Raw genomic sequence first — 17,787 nt, 5'->3', positions numbered from 1 at the left:
GGCCGCGTAATCCCTGCTATTATATATGTTACAGTGGTTTAATTTAATAATTTACACTTAGAATAAGCGCGGGGCCTATGAAAGTGCTGGGCCCTGGCTCTAGATCTTGGATCTGCGTGGTTCAATGCTAGGATATGGGGGAAATATTTAATTGAATGATTTCGCTCAGTTCAAATAATGAACTATAAACAAAGATCATTTATATCCTTTAAATTAAACAGTTCAGCCAATAAGAACTATCAGCTTTACTTACGCCTGCATACTTTGAACCGCCCCTCATTCCCGCGAATCTTTCTTCCTACATATTTTTTTTTTTTTTACAATACGCCAACTATGCAGGCGGGCGTACGACTAGTAACTGTCCCACCAGCAGCCGATTCGTTGTACTAGATCGCCAGCTTGGAAGGTAGATCTAGATCTAGACTTAGTCTAGTGGCAGACTAGCCGTGTAGAAAAGGTTGTCATGTAGTATTTTGCTTTTCTTCAAAGACCTAGACTCTATTAAGTGTACAATCAATATTTCGATTCAAAATGGTTCGGTTAATGCCAACATTTGCTACGAGGTTCTATGAATTTCTTATACGGAGTGCGGATCCTAAGATTCCTCCTAAACTTAGACCACTTTGGGTGCATCCCGCTGGTAAGTTGTGCAAATTATTAACGCTTGGAATTGTTTTATTTGTTACAATCTGACTTAAACTATATTTATTTACCATTTATAATTTGATTTATGCTTCGATTTCAAGCAAAGGAAAATCGTTTATGAAATAATATTGGAAAACATTGGCCACGATCGAGCATTTTTTGTCCCCTAAGTCTAAAAATAGAATTAAGGTTGAGCAACCATACTAGTGCCAACTCTTCAACGAGAGTGCTCACGTCAGAGGAATAATGCTATTTAACCGACAGTAGGCCTACAATGAAAACGTCTCATCATATTCGTCTTATGATTTATTACTCTTCTTTGATGAGATTTAATTTCTAGGCATTAAATAACACATGGCATGCATAAGTATCTAAAAAAAAGGTATTTGCTACATAGAGTCTAAGTCTATGGAAAATTATTAGATTCTAGATCTAGATTTTAAAACTTTAAATTAGTTTAATTAATAGTCCTAAACTAGCCTAAAGACTTAAATCCATGGCCAGAACCTAATTTACCAAATGAGGCAAATAAAATGAGAGCGGTAAAATTCGATTTGTATTTTGTTCAACATCTAGAAACTAGATATCTAGATCTATAGATTTAGATAATAGATCTGGAGTAATACCAATCTCTTGTATGGAATTTATGGGAGTGACTTAGTAGTATTATTTTAATGTTTTAAAAAAGTATAGACAATAGGATTTACATTAAAATGTTACGCGTATTTTAAAAATAAATAAAATAAAAAATAAAGAATAAACTATGTAATTTAGACAAGCAACAATTGCTCCCATTTATAAATTTGTATTTATATTATGATGAGTTCATAATTATGGCTATAGTCGCCTAAGTAATCTAATGGCTTAACGAGTCTAAATGCTGGAACTCGGTGATTCTAATCTAAAACTCTAATTCTGTGAAGAGGCTCATCACACTTGATTAATTTGTAACACGATATTTTTGCCACATTCATGTAAATGTTTTGGCAGACGATCAACTGGGTCAAAACTAGGTCAAGACGTGTTCACACATAATTGCCTTCTGCTTGCAGTAATCGAATTAGATTGAGTTTAAGGACCAAACGAATAGCTAAGGTCATTGAAGCTGAATCAGTATAATAGAATGTATTGTTTTAAATTACAACGTGAACACTTGTTTAACATTTTAAACCTAAAAAAAAAACAACCAAAACACTGTTTGATATTATGGACCCGTTCCAATGCCCTTTTGTACCTGGTTCTAAAGGTCGCCTGCCTGTGCAAAGATTAGATTTTTGGTTTTACTTTTTACCTATACTGCTGTAAAGAGATAGTGAATGTTTTAAATGTTGTTTTTTTTTTTTATTCCCTCTACTTGTGAACTTTGGCCCTAAAATATGTACGACGTAGACATTCATACTTTAATGTAGTTCTCTTTCTTTTAAGAACCAACCCCCATCTTACCCCCCCCCCCACTACTCTACGCTCCTGTAATGTTCCCTAAATTAGACAGAGTGATCTATTTATACAATGGGTCATACAGGTCTGGCTTCATTCCCTTCCTAATGTATGAATAGAAACAGAAGGTCAAAATATCCTTGTAGATACAGGATATAAGGTTAAACAGACCACTGTCACACCAGCTTTAAAGGCTTGTGCCACACAATTTCGGTTTTCACCTGAGCGATTTATGAATTAAACAGAGCTGAATCGACCTTTTAGCAACATAAGTTATAGCTTAGGGGCACAAGCACCAGAAATGGCACCATGGATATTTTCATTCACTTTGAAGAGAGAGCAAAGAATAAACTGCCTTATGTTTATTACACGGGGCCCCCATATCTCAAATAGCCTCAGGGTCTTATCAGGCCTAAATCCGGCCCTGGAATAAAAAAACAAAAAAAAAAACATCAAGGATTTATAGTCTCCACATGAATGAGGGATAAATATATCCAAACATGACCTGGTTCAGACGGTCATCGTTGGTGATAGTAGTAATTGAAGTCTTCCTCCCCCCCCCCACGCACACCTACACCTGCATCATTGGTAATGGAGACCTCCCTTTTGTTATAAGTGACCCAAATAGAACGAGTTTTTAATCGTAAGTGTGTGAAAATAGTTTGAAAAACATTTTTAAAATATCCATCAATAATGGAGCCCACACATTAACGAAGAAATGTCAGCTACGCTCCTGTTCACAAAGTTGCGTGGAACGGTGCGAGACGATTTGAAACTTCAGCCAATTATTAATTCATGAATAAAAATACAGCGGCAACTGTGTTCGAATTTTGTAACCTGTCCCGTGGAATGGTGCCAACCTCTCTCCCGTGACTCCCCCCCCCCCCTGTCTCAATTCTTATGTTTGCATTGACCTAGATTCAACACCGCTGACGCAATTCGTGTTTACAAGGAAAAAAAGAAACGCGACAAACGATTGGCTCTTTCTGCTACCGACTGCTGTAAACATTCTTCTGTTACTTTACATGCCTCGCTGCATTTTTTTTATCAATTTAAAAAGTAACGCTACAATACATTTATCCCAAAAGTAGATTCTAGACCAACATATAGATCTAGATGTCTAGATGTTCAGATCTAGATCTAGAAATTCTAGGTGTATTAAAAACAAAAATGAAACAAAAACGACTGCTCATTTTTTTTTTAGCATTGCCAGGTTTTTGTCCCAGATAAAACCTAAGATTCTTTCACTGATAAATTATGCTGAATGTTTTAAAATGAACAGTTATTGTGGAATTATGGCAGTCTGGCTACTTTTCTACACACTTCTTATCTGCTATAACATGTTCAATGGGGCCATGTTAGGATGGAATTACTTTAATTAAAAGCAAGTTATCAATTTGTCTTTGCTTCATTGGGTCGAAGCTATTAATAATAATAATAATAATAATAAACCTTCAAGGCCCTTAACATTCCTAGGAACATCTTCGTTGCCTGTCAGAGGGCGGTACTGCTGCAGAACTGCCACATCACCAGAAAATTCCTCAGTGGAAACTGTTAAAGGGACTACGATGAATTTTGTTTCTCTTTAGCGAAACTCGACCCTGGCAGCGCCAGAGAATGACTACTCGTTCATTTCTAACATAATAATAATATTTATTGTCCATATGGAAATTTGTCTTACAATTTGTGCATTACACCAAACAAAAAAAACATTATAACTATAAGAAACCAAAGTGTACATTCACACCAGACTCACTCATAATTTACATGTGACAAAGTTTATACCAGATTGTTCTTATTTAATGATCTGATTGCCAGGGGAACAAAAGAGTGTTTGTGTCTGTTTGTCTTTGCTATCGGTGTCTTGTATCTCTTTTGTGATGGTAAAATCACAAAATCCTGACACAAAGGGTGATTCTTTATTTCGAGGATCTTATTAAGGGCAGAAGAAAAAAAAAGAGGGGGGTGTGGGGTCGTGGTAGCTTTCAAAAAATTTCTAATGGAAGTTAGCCAAAAAGAAAAAAAAAAGAGGGATATTTACAATACATGCTTACACAATCATAACTTAAATCTTTTTTCAATAAAAGAAAAAAAATCAGTGTAACAGAGACGTAGTGGGCAAAACTTGCGACCGGGGCAAGGTACTTTATCGCCCACCCCCAATTTTCCATGAACATCACATAGAAATATAGGCTTCGTGTGCCTCCCCCCCTCCCCCAATGAGGTTGGCGCCCGGGGCATCGTGCCCCCCCCCTCATTACGCCTCTGCAGTGTAACATGATCAAACCTTCACTGCATATTCATCTTCCCTAAAACATCCGTTATTTTGGCAACTTTTGTTTTATTCTTCCATAATTGTGTGCCCAGCCCAAAAGGCCCATGCAGCTGCATTATCAAAATCACTCGTACGCACATCGAAATTTGAGCAGCATCTGAATGTAAATGCTTGCTGTTGACTTTCTCGCCCTGAAATGTGTATAACAAATGTGTTTAATTCTATTGAGACGGAAACAATGATTATGTTTGTGACTTGTGAGTTTCAAACGTTCTTTCAGAGCGGAACATCTTTACATCCTAGTCCAGACCTCCCTGCAGAAAGACACGGAGAAGGCTGGATGGCGGGCGGGTCGAGTTCGAACACAGGACCATGATGACGACAGCCCCAAGCGCATACCACACGACCAGGCTGCTAGTTAATGAACTACTAACAAATTAGAATAGCAGACGCGACAGAACTTGTTATCAAAACAAATTTCCTATCAAATATTTGCTATAAAAAAAAAACCAATTTAGAGTAAAAAAAAAAAAAAAAAGTTCCCCTTCCAGACCTTGCGATCTATAGGGCAGATGATGTAAAGGCCATCTCTTTCTGTGTCCCACGGCTAACTAGGGTGTCATGTGGCCTGCACAACGACCAACCGACTTTACTTTTCCCCAACTAGTGTCAGGTAGAAGCGCCCAAAGATCCAGAAATTAAAAATCCATGTCTTCACCGGGATTTGAACCCGGGACTCTTGGTACGCTTTACGTCGCCTTAATTTTAAAAAGATATCAGTGAAGCAGGCATAGACTTGGTCTTCCAGAAAATAAATATCAGATATTTAACCTATTGAGTAGCTGTGAATGGAGGGCTTTTCAATCAAACCATACAGCTATTTCGACATCAAAATTAGGTTTATATCCACGATAAATGTAAGAACAATTTAGCGGTTTTTTGACATTGAATTATAGCTCGCCGATTGTTTTTGTCTTTTCTTCTATTGCTGTGTGGGTGGGGGTCGCAGCAGAGTGGGGGATTGTAAAAAGGGGTCGCCGAGCTTAAAAGGTTGAGAACCGCTGATCTAGTGGTTTTACTGTTAGATATATTCATTTACTGACTGTTTCAACTACTTTACTTTGGACACGATTTGTTGTTATCAGACTTTGTCAGTAGCACACTGACAGTTCCAGATATGATCCCTCGACATTGACGTCTGCTGACTTTACATACTATTTAAGCCTATTGTGTGAACCAAAAAAAAAAAAGGCTTATTGCTTACATTTATTTTCCTCAGGCCCAAAGACAATATTTTTTTGGTCACCGTTCGCCAAATGGGTAAGTTGATGTTTGTGTTTGTAATTTAGTTGTTTGTGTGGGTTTTTTTTCCCCATACCTACTGTTACCGCTTTTCTATTTATATTTCTACTAATAACTGGGTAGAATCTACCTTAAGTCTCGATACGTCTAGGTGTCCCTGGTTCAGCTGTAGTTACACATAAGCAAGTAACACTTGATCAAACACATAAACTTTTAATCATCATTTCGGCATATCACACACTGCACTCTCTACTTTTGACAACTAACCCACTTCCGATGATTCGCTCTTTTGTAAAAATAGATTATACATACATACACACATTCACCCGTGACACCTACTCCATTAGCTTACTCTCTCATCATAAGGGGAAAGTTCTTTATTTTTCTTAAATGGCTGTAACGATTTTCCTATTTGACAGTTTATTAGTATCCTTGGTAAAAGAAATCGCTAGCTAATTAGCCACTCAGAAAAAACAACAACATTGAAATTTAGACATTAAGTTGACAAACATAATTTTAAAGGCTTCGGACACAGTTTTCCAAACGTGTCTTGGAAAATGCCCAAATTGACCAAGTAACAAAAAAAAATGGTTGTCTACAATGTCTGTATAGTGAGCAGCCTTCTTTATTGTTAGTGAGAGCTGGTCAACATACATGCATAGATTAAATAGCTTTCACTTACGCTGCCTGTGACGTATAATGCGCATCTCCTAGAGGCATTATGTCTCCAATCAGGACGTTTTGAGATTGGCCATGACGCACAGAATCTATGCTCTTTGGATACAGAGAAGACTACGTTGGCTAGGACATGTCAACCGCATGCCGGATGGAAGAACTCCTGAGGACATTCTCTATGCTGAGATTGTGGAGGGAGTTAAATCTAAGCGCCGCTCAAGAAAAAGCCTACAGAGAACTAGAGGCATCAATGAAAGTTTGTCATGCAGTATACGGTTGGAAATATCACTAGATAGGACAGCATGGAGACAGACTAATCTCGCCAAGAGCAAAAGAAACGAATCGAACTTAGACCCTAACAGATAGCCCTAAAACAAATGCATTCACATGCAGGAGCCGTAGTAAAATTTGCCGCTCCATAATCGGCTGAGGTTGTCAATTGTAGTCAAACTGAAGTTCCGTTTGTTTGGATCAGTAAAGTTATCTTATCTTATCTTATCTCTTAATATTAGTCAAACTAGATTCTTCCCCCGACTCAAATGATTCATTTGGGCGCATCCATTGCCTTTGGAGGCAGATGCTTCGACCTTTGTTCTGAACTATGGAATTATCATAAATTTAACTCTTTCTCTCCGTTATTATTTAACACGCTCTGATGGAATCAACGTTGGTGTCGTCAGTTAGGAGAGAAAGAGTTAAATAGTTCTGAACAATTATTAAATTTGGCGGACATCTTTTTATCAATGAAACTGTTCCGAATGACGTCGTCTCGTTGGTCCTGGGTTCGAAACCAGTCCGTCCGTCGCCATTCCCGCTCCGCCCTGCTGGAGGTTTGCACTAGGATGTAATCATCTTCAACCAACCAAAATTTGTACAACTAAACACCGTAAACATACTAAATTTTGTTTTTCTCAATAAATGATCAAACTATTTTTAAAATGTGATGTCCTTGGCGGATGTAGATCTAGTCTACCTGGTTCTTCACTTGTGTTTCTATCGAGCTACACATGTTTAGAGAAAGTGTGTAGGCCCGCACTGAATTGTACAAAAAAAAATGTGTGTATGAAGGTCACCGTTGTGACTTTTGACCTCGTTTGACCTCTTGTTTTAAATTGTATGACGGCAATGAATCTTTTCTTGTGAAGTTAAAAAAATAAAGTCATCCATTAACCCTTGAGAGTAGGTCGTTGGGGCAACCCCTGTTGACTTTCGTCTAGGGCAGGGCAACACCTGTATTTCCCCCCAACGAATGTAGGCCTAAGATTTGAGTCGCAGCAGGTGGAAAAGAAAAGCATTAGATCTAGATCAATATTCAATCAAAAAAGTTTTGTTGTGGTAGAGCCTCATCTGATCTCTACATTCTTTTGTACAACGCTCGGCAATTAGTTTACAGCGCGCGCTGTCATTGTTAAACACAGCGTCTGACCTAGTTTTTTTTTTTTCCTTTCTAAGTTTGCTTTTGATCCGCTCGCCCCGCCTCCTTTTTTTTTTTTTTTTCTCCTAGTGTGTTGTAGGTGTCACGAGCGGAGAGCACGAGTGAGTTGGTGTGTGGTGCGAAAAAAAAAAAAAAAAAAACTAAATCTCAGATCCGGGAAAAAAAAGAGAGCTATGTGTGTGGTACATTTTAATATTCGAATCTCGGTGAAAACTGCGATTTTGAATTTCATGATTTTAAGGACGCCCCTGAATCCAATCCAATTCACCTTTACATTATTTTCCCCATAAATCGCAAAGTCTGAAAAAAAAAAGGGGGGGGGGGGGGGTGGGAGTTTACTTATGAAACACAAACTTTAAAAAAAATAATAATTTATAATCGTCTGGATGGTTATGTGTTCGGCTTCCGAACCGGTGGTCCTGGGTTCGAATCTCGGTTAATACTGAGATTTTACATTTCGGGATCTTTGGGGCGCCTGTCGTCCACCCAGCTCTAATGGGTACCTGACATTAGTTGGGAAGAAATAAATGGTAGTAGGTCGTTATGTTGGCCACATGACCACCTTCGTTAACCGTTGGGCCACAGAAACAGATAACCTTAGTTACATCGTCTGCCCTAGAGATCGCAAGATCTGAAAGGGGGGAAGTTTTACTTTATAATTAATCTGTTCGCTGCGGGCTCCACAAGAAGTATGCTGATCAGTGGTCAAGTTAATCTCCCCTCCCTCAAAGCGAGGTGCCGCTCAAAGTGGCTACCTTTCCAAGGGGTCTCTGGTTCGAATCCCGACTCGAGCAGAGTTGTGTTCGCTGCGCGCATAAAGGCAGCACGGAAACCTTCTCTTAGCTTCTCCCCAACCCCCCCCCCCCCCCCGGCTGGTCCACAAAAGAGATTTGGATTTGAACAGAACGCTACGAGAATGCTATAATAAGCATAAAAGGTGCGCTATACAAAAAAGGGCAAAATTTAAAAAAAAAAGAAAGAAAAGCGTATATAAGGGAAATAACCGCAAAAAATAGCTGCCACATAGGCCTATTACAATACTGTAGAAATATGATCCCTTTACAAAACAGAATTACTAAATTAACACTTTTTGTTATTGATACATGTTTTTGTAAGGTACAATTAATAATTGCGTAGTTTCAACTTGATCCTAGAATTGGGTGTGGGAGATATAACGTGTTCCAAATTTGGCGCAGACAAAGAGAATGAGTTGATATAAGCTATATTTAAAAAAAAAAAAACGGAAGATGATGCTAGGAAGAGAGAAAGGTACCGGTAGTATTGTTTCACTTAAAAAAACAACAACTTTTAAACCATTTACATCTGAATGTATGATATATTAGTAGAGTCTACTGGAGATGTTAGTGTCAACTTTCACCCATAAAAACTTCATCGTTTTGAGGCCAATTAACCTAAATGTTTTATAGCTGATAAAACTGTAGGCCTATGCTCCTATTATCGATAAGACAAGGGTTTGCCTATCAGACATACTTTTTGTTTTGTTTCTTTCAATACATAAGACATGAGTTCTCGTTTTTTATACACACTGTGTGTTTTGGTGGCAATGACACGCTTGCCTATCGATTAGACGTGACTGTAGCGTTGGGTTGTTTGGGAAAAAACAAATGTGCTCCATAAATAGTTGGTTTTGCTACACGGAAGAGTTGCCAACAGTCCTTTTATGCTCTATGTTCACACAGCTAGCGTTCCCATTGTTGTAGTCTGCAGTTCCAAACGTCCGTGTTTCCTGCTTATGTTTTTCTACCCTAGATCTAGATTTTTCTATTTTGCTTGACTTCATCTCATGCGTTAACCAGAGGGCTAGGTTTTCTGATTTGCTTGACTGCATCTTGTGGCATAGCCTACAAGTTTCCCGATAGCTTTGATTATGTTCGTTCAGGCCTACGAAGGGCATATGAAGTAATTAACAGTGCCGGATTTTAGTAAGTGCAGGCCCTGGGCATGACTTTTTATTATTATTGTTATTCTTAAGAAACAAATAATCTCTTAAGTTTCAATTATAATAAGACATGTCCTCAATGGACCTCATTCACCAACCGTAAACAAACAACATTTAGCCACGTGGTGCTCTTCTATACAATTTACGATCTCATGTTTAATTCATGATGGTTGTCACGTGACTGTTTTTTCCATTGTTTTATCAATAAGATCACGTGACTAAATGTTGTTTGTTTACGATTGGTGAATGAGGTCCATTATTGAGAAGTGCAGTGTTTCACGTGGATACAAAGGCCCCTATACGACCGACTTATTTTGCCACATCCAGCGCAGAAATAACCGTTGTCCTCCGGTGATCGGTTTAGGTTCAGTGTAAATGTTCTTGAACTTAATAATGTTACTGGATCTCAAAGCATGCCATACTCGTGAAGAAAGATATAGTCATCTCATCTGTCCCTTGACTTTCGTCGCAGGGGTGCTGTGACAGTTCGCGTAATCAAATCCCTCCATTGTTACCTGCAATCAGCTGTTTTTACCAATAAAAGAGAGGCCGGTCCATTCTTTTACATTGTCCAGCCAGCTTGTCTTTGGATGACCCTTTCTTCGTGCTCCCTCTACTGTACCTTGAAAGATGACTTTTGGCAGTGAGCCACGTCTTACAATATGACCCAAATAGGGTACTTGTAAATTTAATCTCATTTCCCATTATTATCAAATATTTAATATGCATTTTTTTTTAAAGTTTGTATAGATTTGAAATGTAAGGCTCTATAGGCTGCGCACTCTTGCGTTGTCATAGATCTGTGACAATGTGGCAAAACTCACTAGTTGTTTTGGCTACCAATGGGGGTATGTTCGATTCCCGACTCTATCAGTTTTAGTAAAATGTTTTACATGTTTCGGATGTTCCTTCAGAGATGAAGATAGTTTACTTCCTAGTCCAAACCTCTCGCAGGACGACGGGGGATGGGAGCTGGGCAGGGTTTGAACCCGGGACCATTGATAAATCTGAACGACAGTCCAGTGCGCAAACCGCACGACCAGGCAGTATCAGAGTTGTGTTTGCGGGCCTTTTTGCTGAGCGCGTAAAGGCAGCAAGGAAGCCTTCTCCTGGGTACTCCCTACCCCAGCGTCCACAAAAGAGCTTGAACCATAGCGCTCTGGGCATGAGAGTTGCGCTCTACAAAAGCAATTCAAACCAATTATCCGGCCCTGATTAAAAGAGTAACATAACTTGATCTTATCTTATCTTATATAACACAGACGTTACTTCAAAAAAGAAGATGATTACGTCCTACGCGTCATGCATTTAGTCATGCATATTAACCAATGACTTAAATTCTGCCAAGTCACTGGTTTTTCTGGCTAGCTCAGGCAACCCATTCCATGCTCTAATAGCACTAGGGAAGAAGGAGTATTTGTACAAATTTGTCCTAGCATATGGGACGAGGAATGTGCCTTTATCTTTGTGTCTTTCAGAGTATTTTATTAAATTTTGTTTTTGAATTTGAAGATTATGGTTCAGTGTTTTATGTATGATTGCTACTTTACTTTTGAGCCTTCTGTCCTGACATACATGGCAAAAAAAAACTTTGTTTGCGTATACTGGGGTACTTAGATACTGGGGTACTTAGAAGCGCGGGACAGTCAGAGGAACAGGGTGTGTCCTGTTGTCCCTTTCGCCCCCCCCCCGCCATACTAATAAAGACAAGCCTGATCTAGATCTAGTCTCCAGGGCTAAAGAATTGGGGGGTGGGGGGGGGGAATAGAAAACATAGGTCAGCAAACACACACACACACACACACACACACACAATATGTAATTAATGGACCACAGTGACTTTTTATGAAGTCATTAAGCTACATGCAGTTTGAACTTCATCAGTTATTAATTATAACTGTCATTAAGTTTGGTTTTGATAAAAGAATTAGGCTAAGTATAGATATTAGATATATATAGAGATAGATAGATAGATTTAACGTTCGTTTGTAGATGGAAAGTAGTAAGGCCACGTTGACTTCCTATAAACAATGCGGTGAACGGTGTTTTGTCAAATGTTTGACTTATTAATCTGATGTTCCATTCAGAGTTGAAGATATATCTTCTTCCTAGTCCAAACCTCCCGCAGGACGACGAGGGGATGGCAGCGGGCAGGGTATGAACCCGGGACCATCGAGACGACCGAACGACAGTCCAGCGCACATACCAGGCAGCCCCCCACGATGGTGAAATGTGGCCATCTCAACGATTCACCGCCTCAACATTCACCCATCGGAACTGTCATGAATCTACCCCCATATCCTTTTTTCAAATCTAAGTCAAACTTTCCGATAACTTAGTACAGTGATGCCCAAAATACGGCCCGCGGGCCAGATCCGGCCCGCGAAGTATTTTCATCCGGCCCGCCAAAATGTCGGCACAAAGTGTAGAAAATCCCTGCCCCTTCCAAAACAGAAAAAAAAAGTTGAAAAAATGTATCTTTACCTACATTAGGGCCTACATTGGGACCCTCACTTCGACTATCCCACCAACGAATATAAGTACTTAATCCACGGGTCACTACTAAGATAGTTTCAGGTCCATTTCATTTCTTTTAAGTATATTTTCGTTCACGTGGCCCGCGACATGGGTGTCGGAAATTAAAATGGCCCGCAAGTCGAATAAGGTTGGGCATCACTGACTTAGTAAGCTAGCGTGTGGGACGTAGATCTTTGTCACAATGAAGACAACGCGTCCTGTCGGCAGCCTAGCCGTTACTGTATAGATCTAAGACCTGGTGTTTGAAGTAAGCATTATTAGTGTTTCAACTGCTAGATCTTTATCTTCTTATCTTATATAATACAGACGTTACTTCAAAAAAAGAAGATGATTACGCGTCATGCATTTAGTCATGCATATTAACCAATGACTTAAACTCTGCCTCTGGTTTTCCTGGCTAGCTCAGGCAACCCATTCCATGCTCTAATAGCACTAGAGAAGAAGGAGTGTTTGTACAAATTTGTCCTAGCATATGGGACGAGGAATGTGCTTTTATCTTTGTGTCTTTCAGAGTATTTTATTAAATTCTGTTTTTGTATTTGAAGATTATGGTTCAGTGTTTATGTATAATTGCTACTTTACTTTTGAGTCTTCTGTCCTGAAGGCTTTCTAAATTTAGTGATTTTACTAATGTGTGTTACTCTAGTCAAATGTGAATATTCGTTTGTTATGAATCTCACTGCTCTATCTTGTGTCTGTTCCAGTTTCTTAATGTTTTCTTGAGTTGAGGGGTCCCAAAACGGAGGATGCATATTCTATTATTGGCCTAACCAAGGTTAAATAACGTTTTAGTTTTATGTTCTTATTTGATTTATATTTGATTTATTTGATCTTATTCACTTTCACCGATTGCTCTCTGTAACTATAAATATTTTTTTTCTCATAAAACTAGCATTTACCCACCGGCTGCACCCGAAAAATTGGGGTTAACCATCCGACTTTATTTTAAAATTACAAATAACACAGACTTTGCCCTCCGATCTTCTCCTGTTATAATGCAGTATGTCATGTTGGTCAAGGCTGGATGGGGAAATTATTACTGTGTGGTGTTGGTTCGTCTCTTTGGGCGCTGCCAACTACGCATATTTTGAGTTCTTTTTTTTTTTCTTTTCGAAGCGATATCTGTGATAGAAATGACTTAATGGCGCCCAAGGAAATGTATATACGAGCGAGACCAATTGTCATAAAAGGTCCAAACACTGACCTGCAACGTCACAACCTGTGAGTAGTAGAGACCAATAGCTAGTTGCCACGACACAGGTCTGTACGACGTGGTAACGAGGTATTGGTCTAAACAGCCCACAGGTTGTGACGTTGCAGGTCAGTGTTGAGGCCTTCTATCTTCTTATATGTCTATTCAAGTATGCCTATGGAGCCGGAAGCGATGCGTTAAGAGATATATGATATAAATGTGGTGTAAAAGTCGTTCAATAAGTAATGGCTTTAAAGTAACGTAACTGCTGTTACTGGAACGCCTTCATGCGGATGTTCTGGGTACCCCAACCTGGGAGTGGGGATATATATAATAACCAAATATTTTATACATTGATTTATAATATTTTAATAGATCTAGATTCTAGAAGAAATACAATTGTTTGTAAACTGAAATATGTTGTTATCTCCCCTGACAGCTTCTTGTAATAGCCGGCATAGGAGATATATCCAGGCCAGCTGAAAAACTTAGTCTCAGACAGAGTTCAGCCTTATGCCTCACAGGTATGTACAAGTATTTACAGGTAACTATAACTTCCAAAATAAATTTAAAAAAAAAACACTATGCAAGAATGAAATCCTGTATTTTCTGTTAGTATTACACACTACTTACTGCATCTAGTTATTGCTAACAAATATCTAGTAATTCTAGTTTATATAACTTCAATGCCATTTTTATCACTTCTCTTCAGGTTTCATCTGGTCTAGGTACTCCTTGGTTATTATACCCAAGAACTGGAGTTTATTTGCAGTCAACTTTTTCACAGGCCTGACCGGCACAATGCAGCTTAGCCGAATAGCTCAGTAAGTCTGATTCTATTTCTTATAAAAAAAAATTGTGTTTTTCATCATTAAAATAAATGTCGTCAAATTGACAATTGGTAGTTGTAGCCAATAGATAGACTCAAAATATTAATCAAACAAATTTTCACTAAAAGTAGAATTCATTACAGTACCGGGTAGTACCATTGATAGATCTACAGACTACTACTTTCCCAAATATATGGCCTCTTAGATACTTTACCAGCCTTAGGACTTAGTTTTATCAGTTTTATCGTTTGACCAATAGTTTTATCAGTTTTATCGTTTGACCAATAGTTTTATCAGTTTTATCGTTAGACCAATAGTTTTATCAGTTTCATCATTTGACCAATAGTTTTATCAGTTTTATCGTTTGACCAATAGTTTTATCAGTTTTATCGTTTGACCAATAGTTTTATCAGTTTTATCGTTTGACCAATAGTTTTATCAGTTTTATCGTTTGACCAATAGTTTTATCAGTTTTATCGTTTGACCAATAGTTTTATCAGTTTTATCGTTTGACCAATAGTTTTATCAGTTTTATCGTTTGACCAATAGTTTTATCAGTTTTATCGTTTGACCAATATGTCCACAATACAGTCTCTTCAGGTAATAGCAAATTTGGCTACAGACAAACTTTCTAAAGCTGATAATAGACTGATTGAGTTGGGGAATTCCTTTTAAGTCTTTATTTTTTTAATTTAAAATAAACTATTTTTATTCTATCGCTGGTCTCTGCGGATGGTTATCTGACATCTTTGTTGACCAGTTATGGAAGGAAATAGGTTGACTTCGCATTATCTATTCCACTGTTAGGAAGTCTGATCGGGAAACCTTATTCATTTATTCAGTGAGTTAATAATAATAATAATATAGAGCGCTGTTAACAAACATGATGTGGGCTCAAAGCGCTGTAATAACATTACAAACATAAAATGAGAGCTAAAATGACAAACTAATCTAAAAAGGTTTTGGCCTCATTTATAAAGTATTTCCCATTTTTAACATTTATTATTAATTTATTAGTAGTTAAAAGTTAGGCAATCCATCACTGAGTACCGGCACCTATTTTTTTTACAAAAAAAGCACTTATAATAATAATAATAATAGTAATGTTTATATCTATATATTCTTTTTAAATATACTTAATCCTTAATTTAGGATATGGTTTAATTATTATTTTTATTTAAACAAAATATCCAATTAAGCAGTGTTCCATTAAATACTTCAAATGTGTTCTCTTATGGGAAAGCTTGGGAGACACTGTTCTAAACCAATTTAAGATCAATGCAGTTTGAAACATGTATAATTACATAGTCTTCTATTTGATATCATCTTAGTATTACACTAAGGGACACAATCATTACTCTTGTACATGTGAGTTCTCTCTCTTGTTTACCCTCAGCTTCAATTATGTAACCAAGCCACAAAGAGACACCGAAGCATCAGAAAGATTGCACAAGAAATACTTGGCAGCACAAGAGAACCTACCCCTGTAATAAATCTAGATTTGGTTGTTACTATGTAATATTTATGCAGTGAGCACATTGGTCAGGGGGTTCTGGTTTTTTTTGTTTGTTTGTTACATTTAAAGTTGGGAGTAGGGCTAAAAATAAGAGCAGAACTAGTTGCCTCAAGGCAGGTAAATATTAAAATGTGTGCAGTTGAAGGACTAGTTAATATCTAAACATCTTGTTGTCACCGACCTGTAAAGGACGAAGAGTCATAAAAGTGATTTTATGGTTGTTTTATAGACTCATTTTAAAATGAAATCTTGTAATATTATTTCATGCAAGTGAAATAGTTTTTATATGCTTCATGTATATTGAACAATGGAGCTTGTGTTGTGCTAATCTATATAGCCTCTAGTACCACAACAGTATCGATTGTACAAAACATGGTTGAACTTATCACAATGTTGAGTGCCATTATAGACTTATTTATTCAGATGAATTTTTGTGTGATAGTTGTATAGAGAATTATTAAGAATTAACGAATTAGTACCAGTCTAGATTTGATTGAATTCGATTAAAAAAAATTACACAACTTTGAGCGTATATTCATATTTATTTCATTTTTAATTGTTTTTCTAATAAATACATTTTAAAAAGATACTGGTTTTAGTCTTCCATTGTATTTCAAGTTTTCCTTTAGAATAGGTGTTACCTAAAAATATGGATTATTTTTTGTATTATTTGGGGGAAACTAAACATTTAAGGCTGAGTTTCTCTGCATTACTTTAAATGTTTGATATCAGTTAAATGTGGAGTATCACCAGAGAATGCCGACCACGTCCTCCAAAACTGCTCTCTCTACCAAGAGGCCCGTATAAGACACTGGCCCCAAATCAAACCACTGCGCAGTTCATCTCATGTAGTCATCTGAACACTCCAACATAACAATGAGAACGAAGAAGAAGAAGAAGTTAAATGTTTCTGAGGATCATGTTAGGTTGTTGTTGTTTTTTTGTAACAATGTAGTGCAAGCACCGGATGGAGGACAATCGCATCCTGGGGTCATTCTTTACGGGCAACCCCTTAAACATAAATGGCTGGCTCCTCTACCGCCAAAGCCACCTTAACCTGTGGACTGGAGTGTCTCTCCAAAATAGGGCTACACATCCACACAAGAACATGTTCTATGAAATGAACCATAGTTGTTAGGACTGAAGGAGGCCACGCAGGAGTGCCAGCAAGTAGCTACATATATGTACTATAGAGAAGTGGTTAAAAGAGGCTTGCTGCTGGTGTAAGGTTTCACTAGATAGAAACTCTAAAAATGTCAATTAGAATAATATAAAATGGGTTGATAGTACTTTGTTGCTATTTCAAATGGCCAGGGTTAACCTCTTGTGGCTGATGACAAATATTTCAAAATGGGTTGATAGTACTTTGTTGCTATTTCAAATGGCCAGGGTTAACCTCTTGTGGCTGATGACAAATATTTCAAAATGGGTTGATAGTACTTTGTTGCCATTTCAAATGGCCAGGGTTAACCTCTTGTGGCTGATGACAAATATTTCAAAATGGGTTGATAGTACTTTGTTGCCATTTCAAATGGCCAGGGTTAACCTCTTGTGGCTGATGACAAATATTTCAAAATGGGTTGATAGTACTTTGTTGCTATTTCAAATGGCCAGGGTTAACCTCTTGTGGCTGATGACAAATATTTCAAAATGGGTTGATAGTACTTTGTTGCCATTTCAAATGGCCAGGGTTAACCTCTTGTGGCTGATGACAAATATTTCAAAATGGGTTGATAGTACTTTGTTGCTATTTCAAATGGCCAGGGTTAACCTCTTGTGGCTGATGACAAATATTTCAAAATGGGTTGATAGTACTTTGTTGCTATTTCAAATGGCCAGGGTTAACCTCTTGTGGCTGATGACAAATATTTCAAAATGGGTTGATAGTACTTTGTTGCTATTTTAAATGGCCAGGGTTAACCTCTTGTGACTGATGACAAATATTTCATTAGTCTTTATATGAAAGTAAATCACATGAATAG

The 17,787-nt window shown here is 37.8% G+C and overlaps 1 protein-coding gene across 1 annotated transcript; it reads left to right on the top strand.

Annotated features, from left to right (window-relative positions):
- The first annotated feature begins 346 nt into the window (after positions 1-346).
- On the top strand, positions 347-16,394 carry LOC106073184 (mitochondrial pyruvate carrier 2-like). Its single transcript, XM_056033243.1, has 5 exons — positions 347-640; positions 5,637-5,677; positions 13,899-13,983; positions 14,172-14,283; positions 15,686-16,394. The coding sequence occupies exons 1-5, from the start codon at positions 532-534 to the stop codon at positions 15,777-15,779; spliced, it is 441 nt and encodes a 146-aa protein (XP_055889218.1). The 5' UTR covers positions 347-531; the 3' UTR covers positions 15,780-16,394.
- The last annotated feature ends 1,393 nt before the right edge of the window (positions 16,395-17,787 follow it).

The sequence above is a fragment of the Biomphalaria glabrata genome, chromosome 6 (genome assembly GCF_947242115.1).
Source record: "Biomphalaria glabrata chromosome 6, xgBioGlab47.1, whole genome shotgun sequence".
Lineage (NCBI taxonomy): Eukaryota > Metazoa > Mollusca > Gastropoda > Planorbidae > Biomphalaria > Biomphalaria glabrata.
The sequence above is the reverse complement of the archived record's forward strand: the minus strand, read 5'-3'. Positions and strand labels throughout refer to the sequence as shown.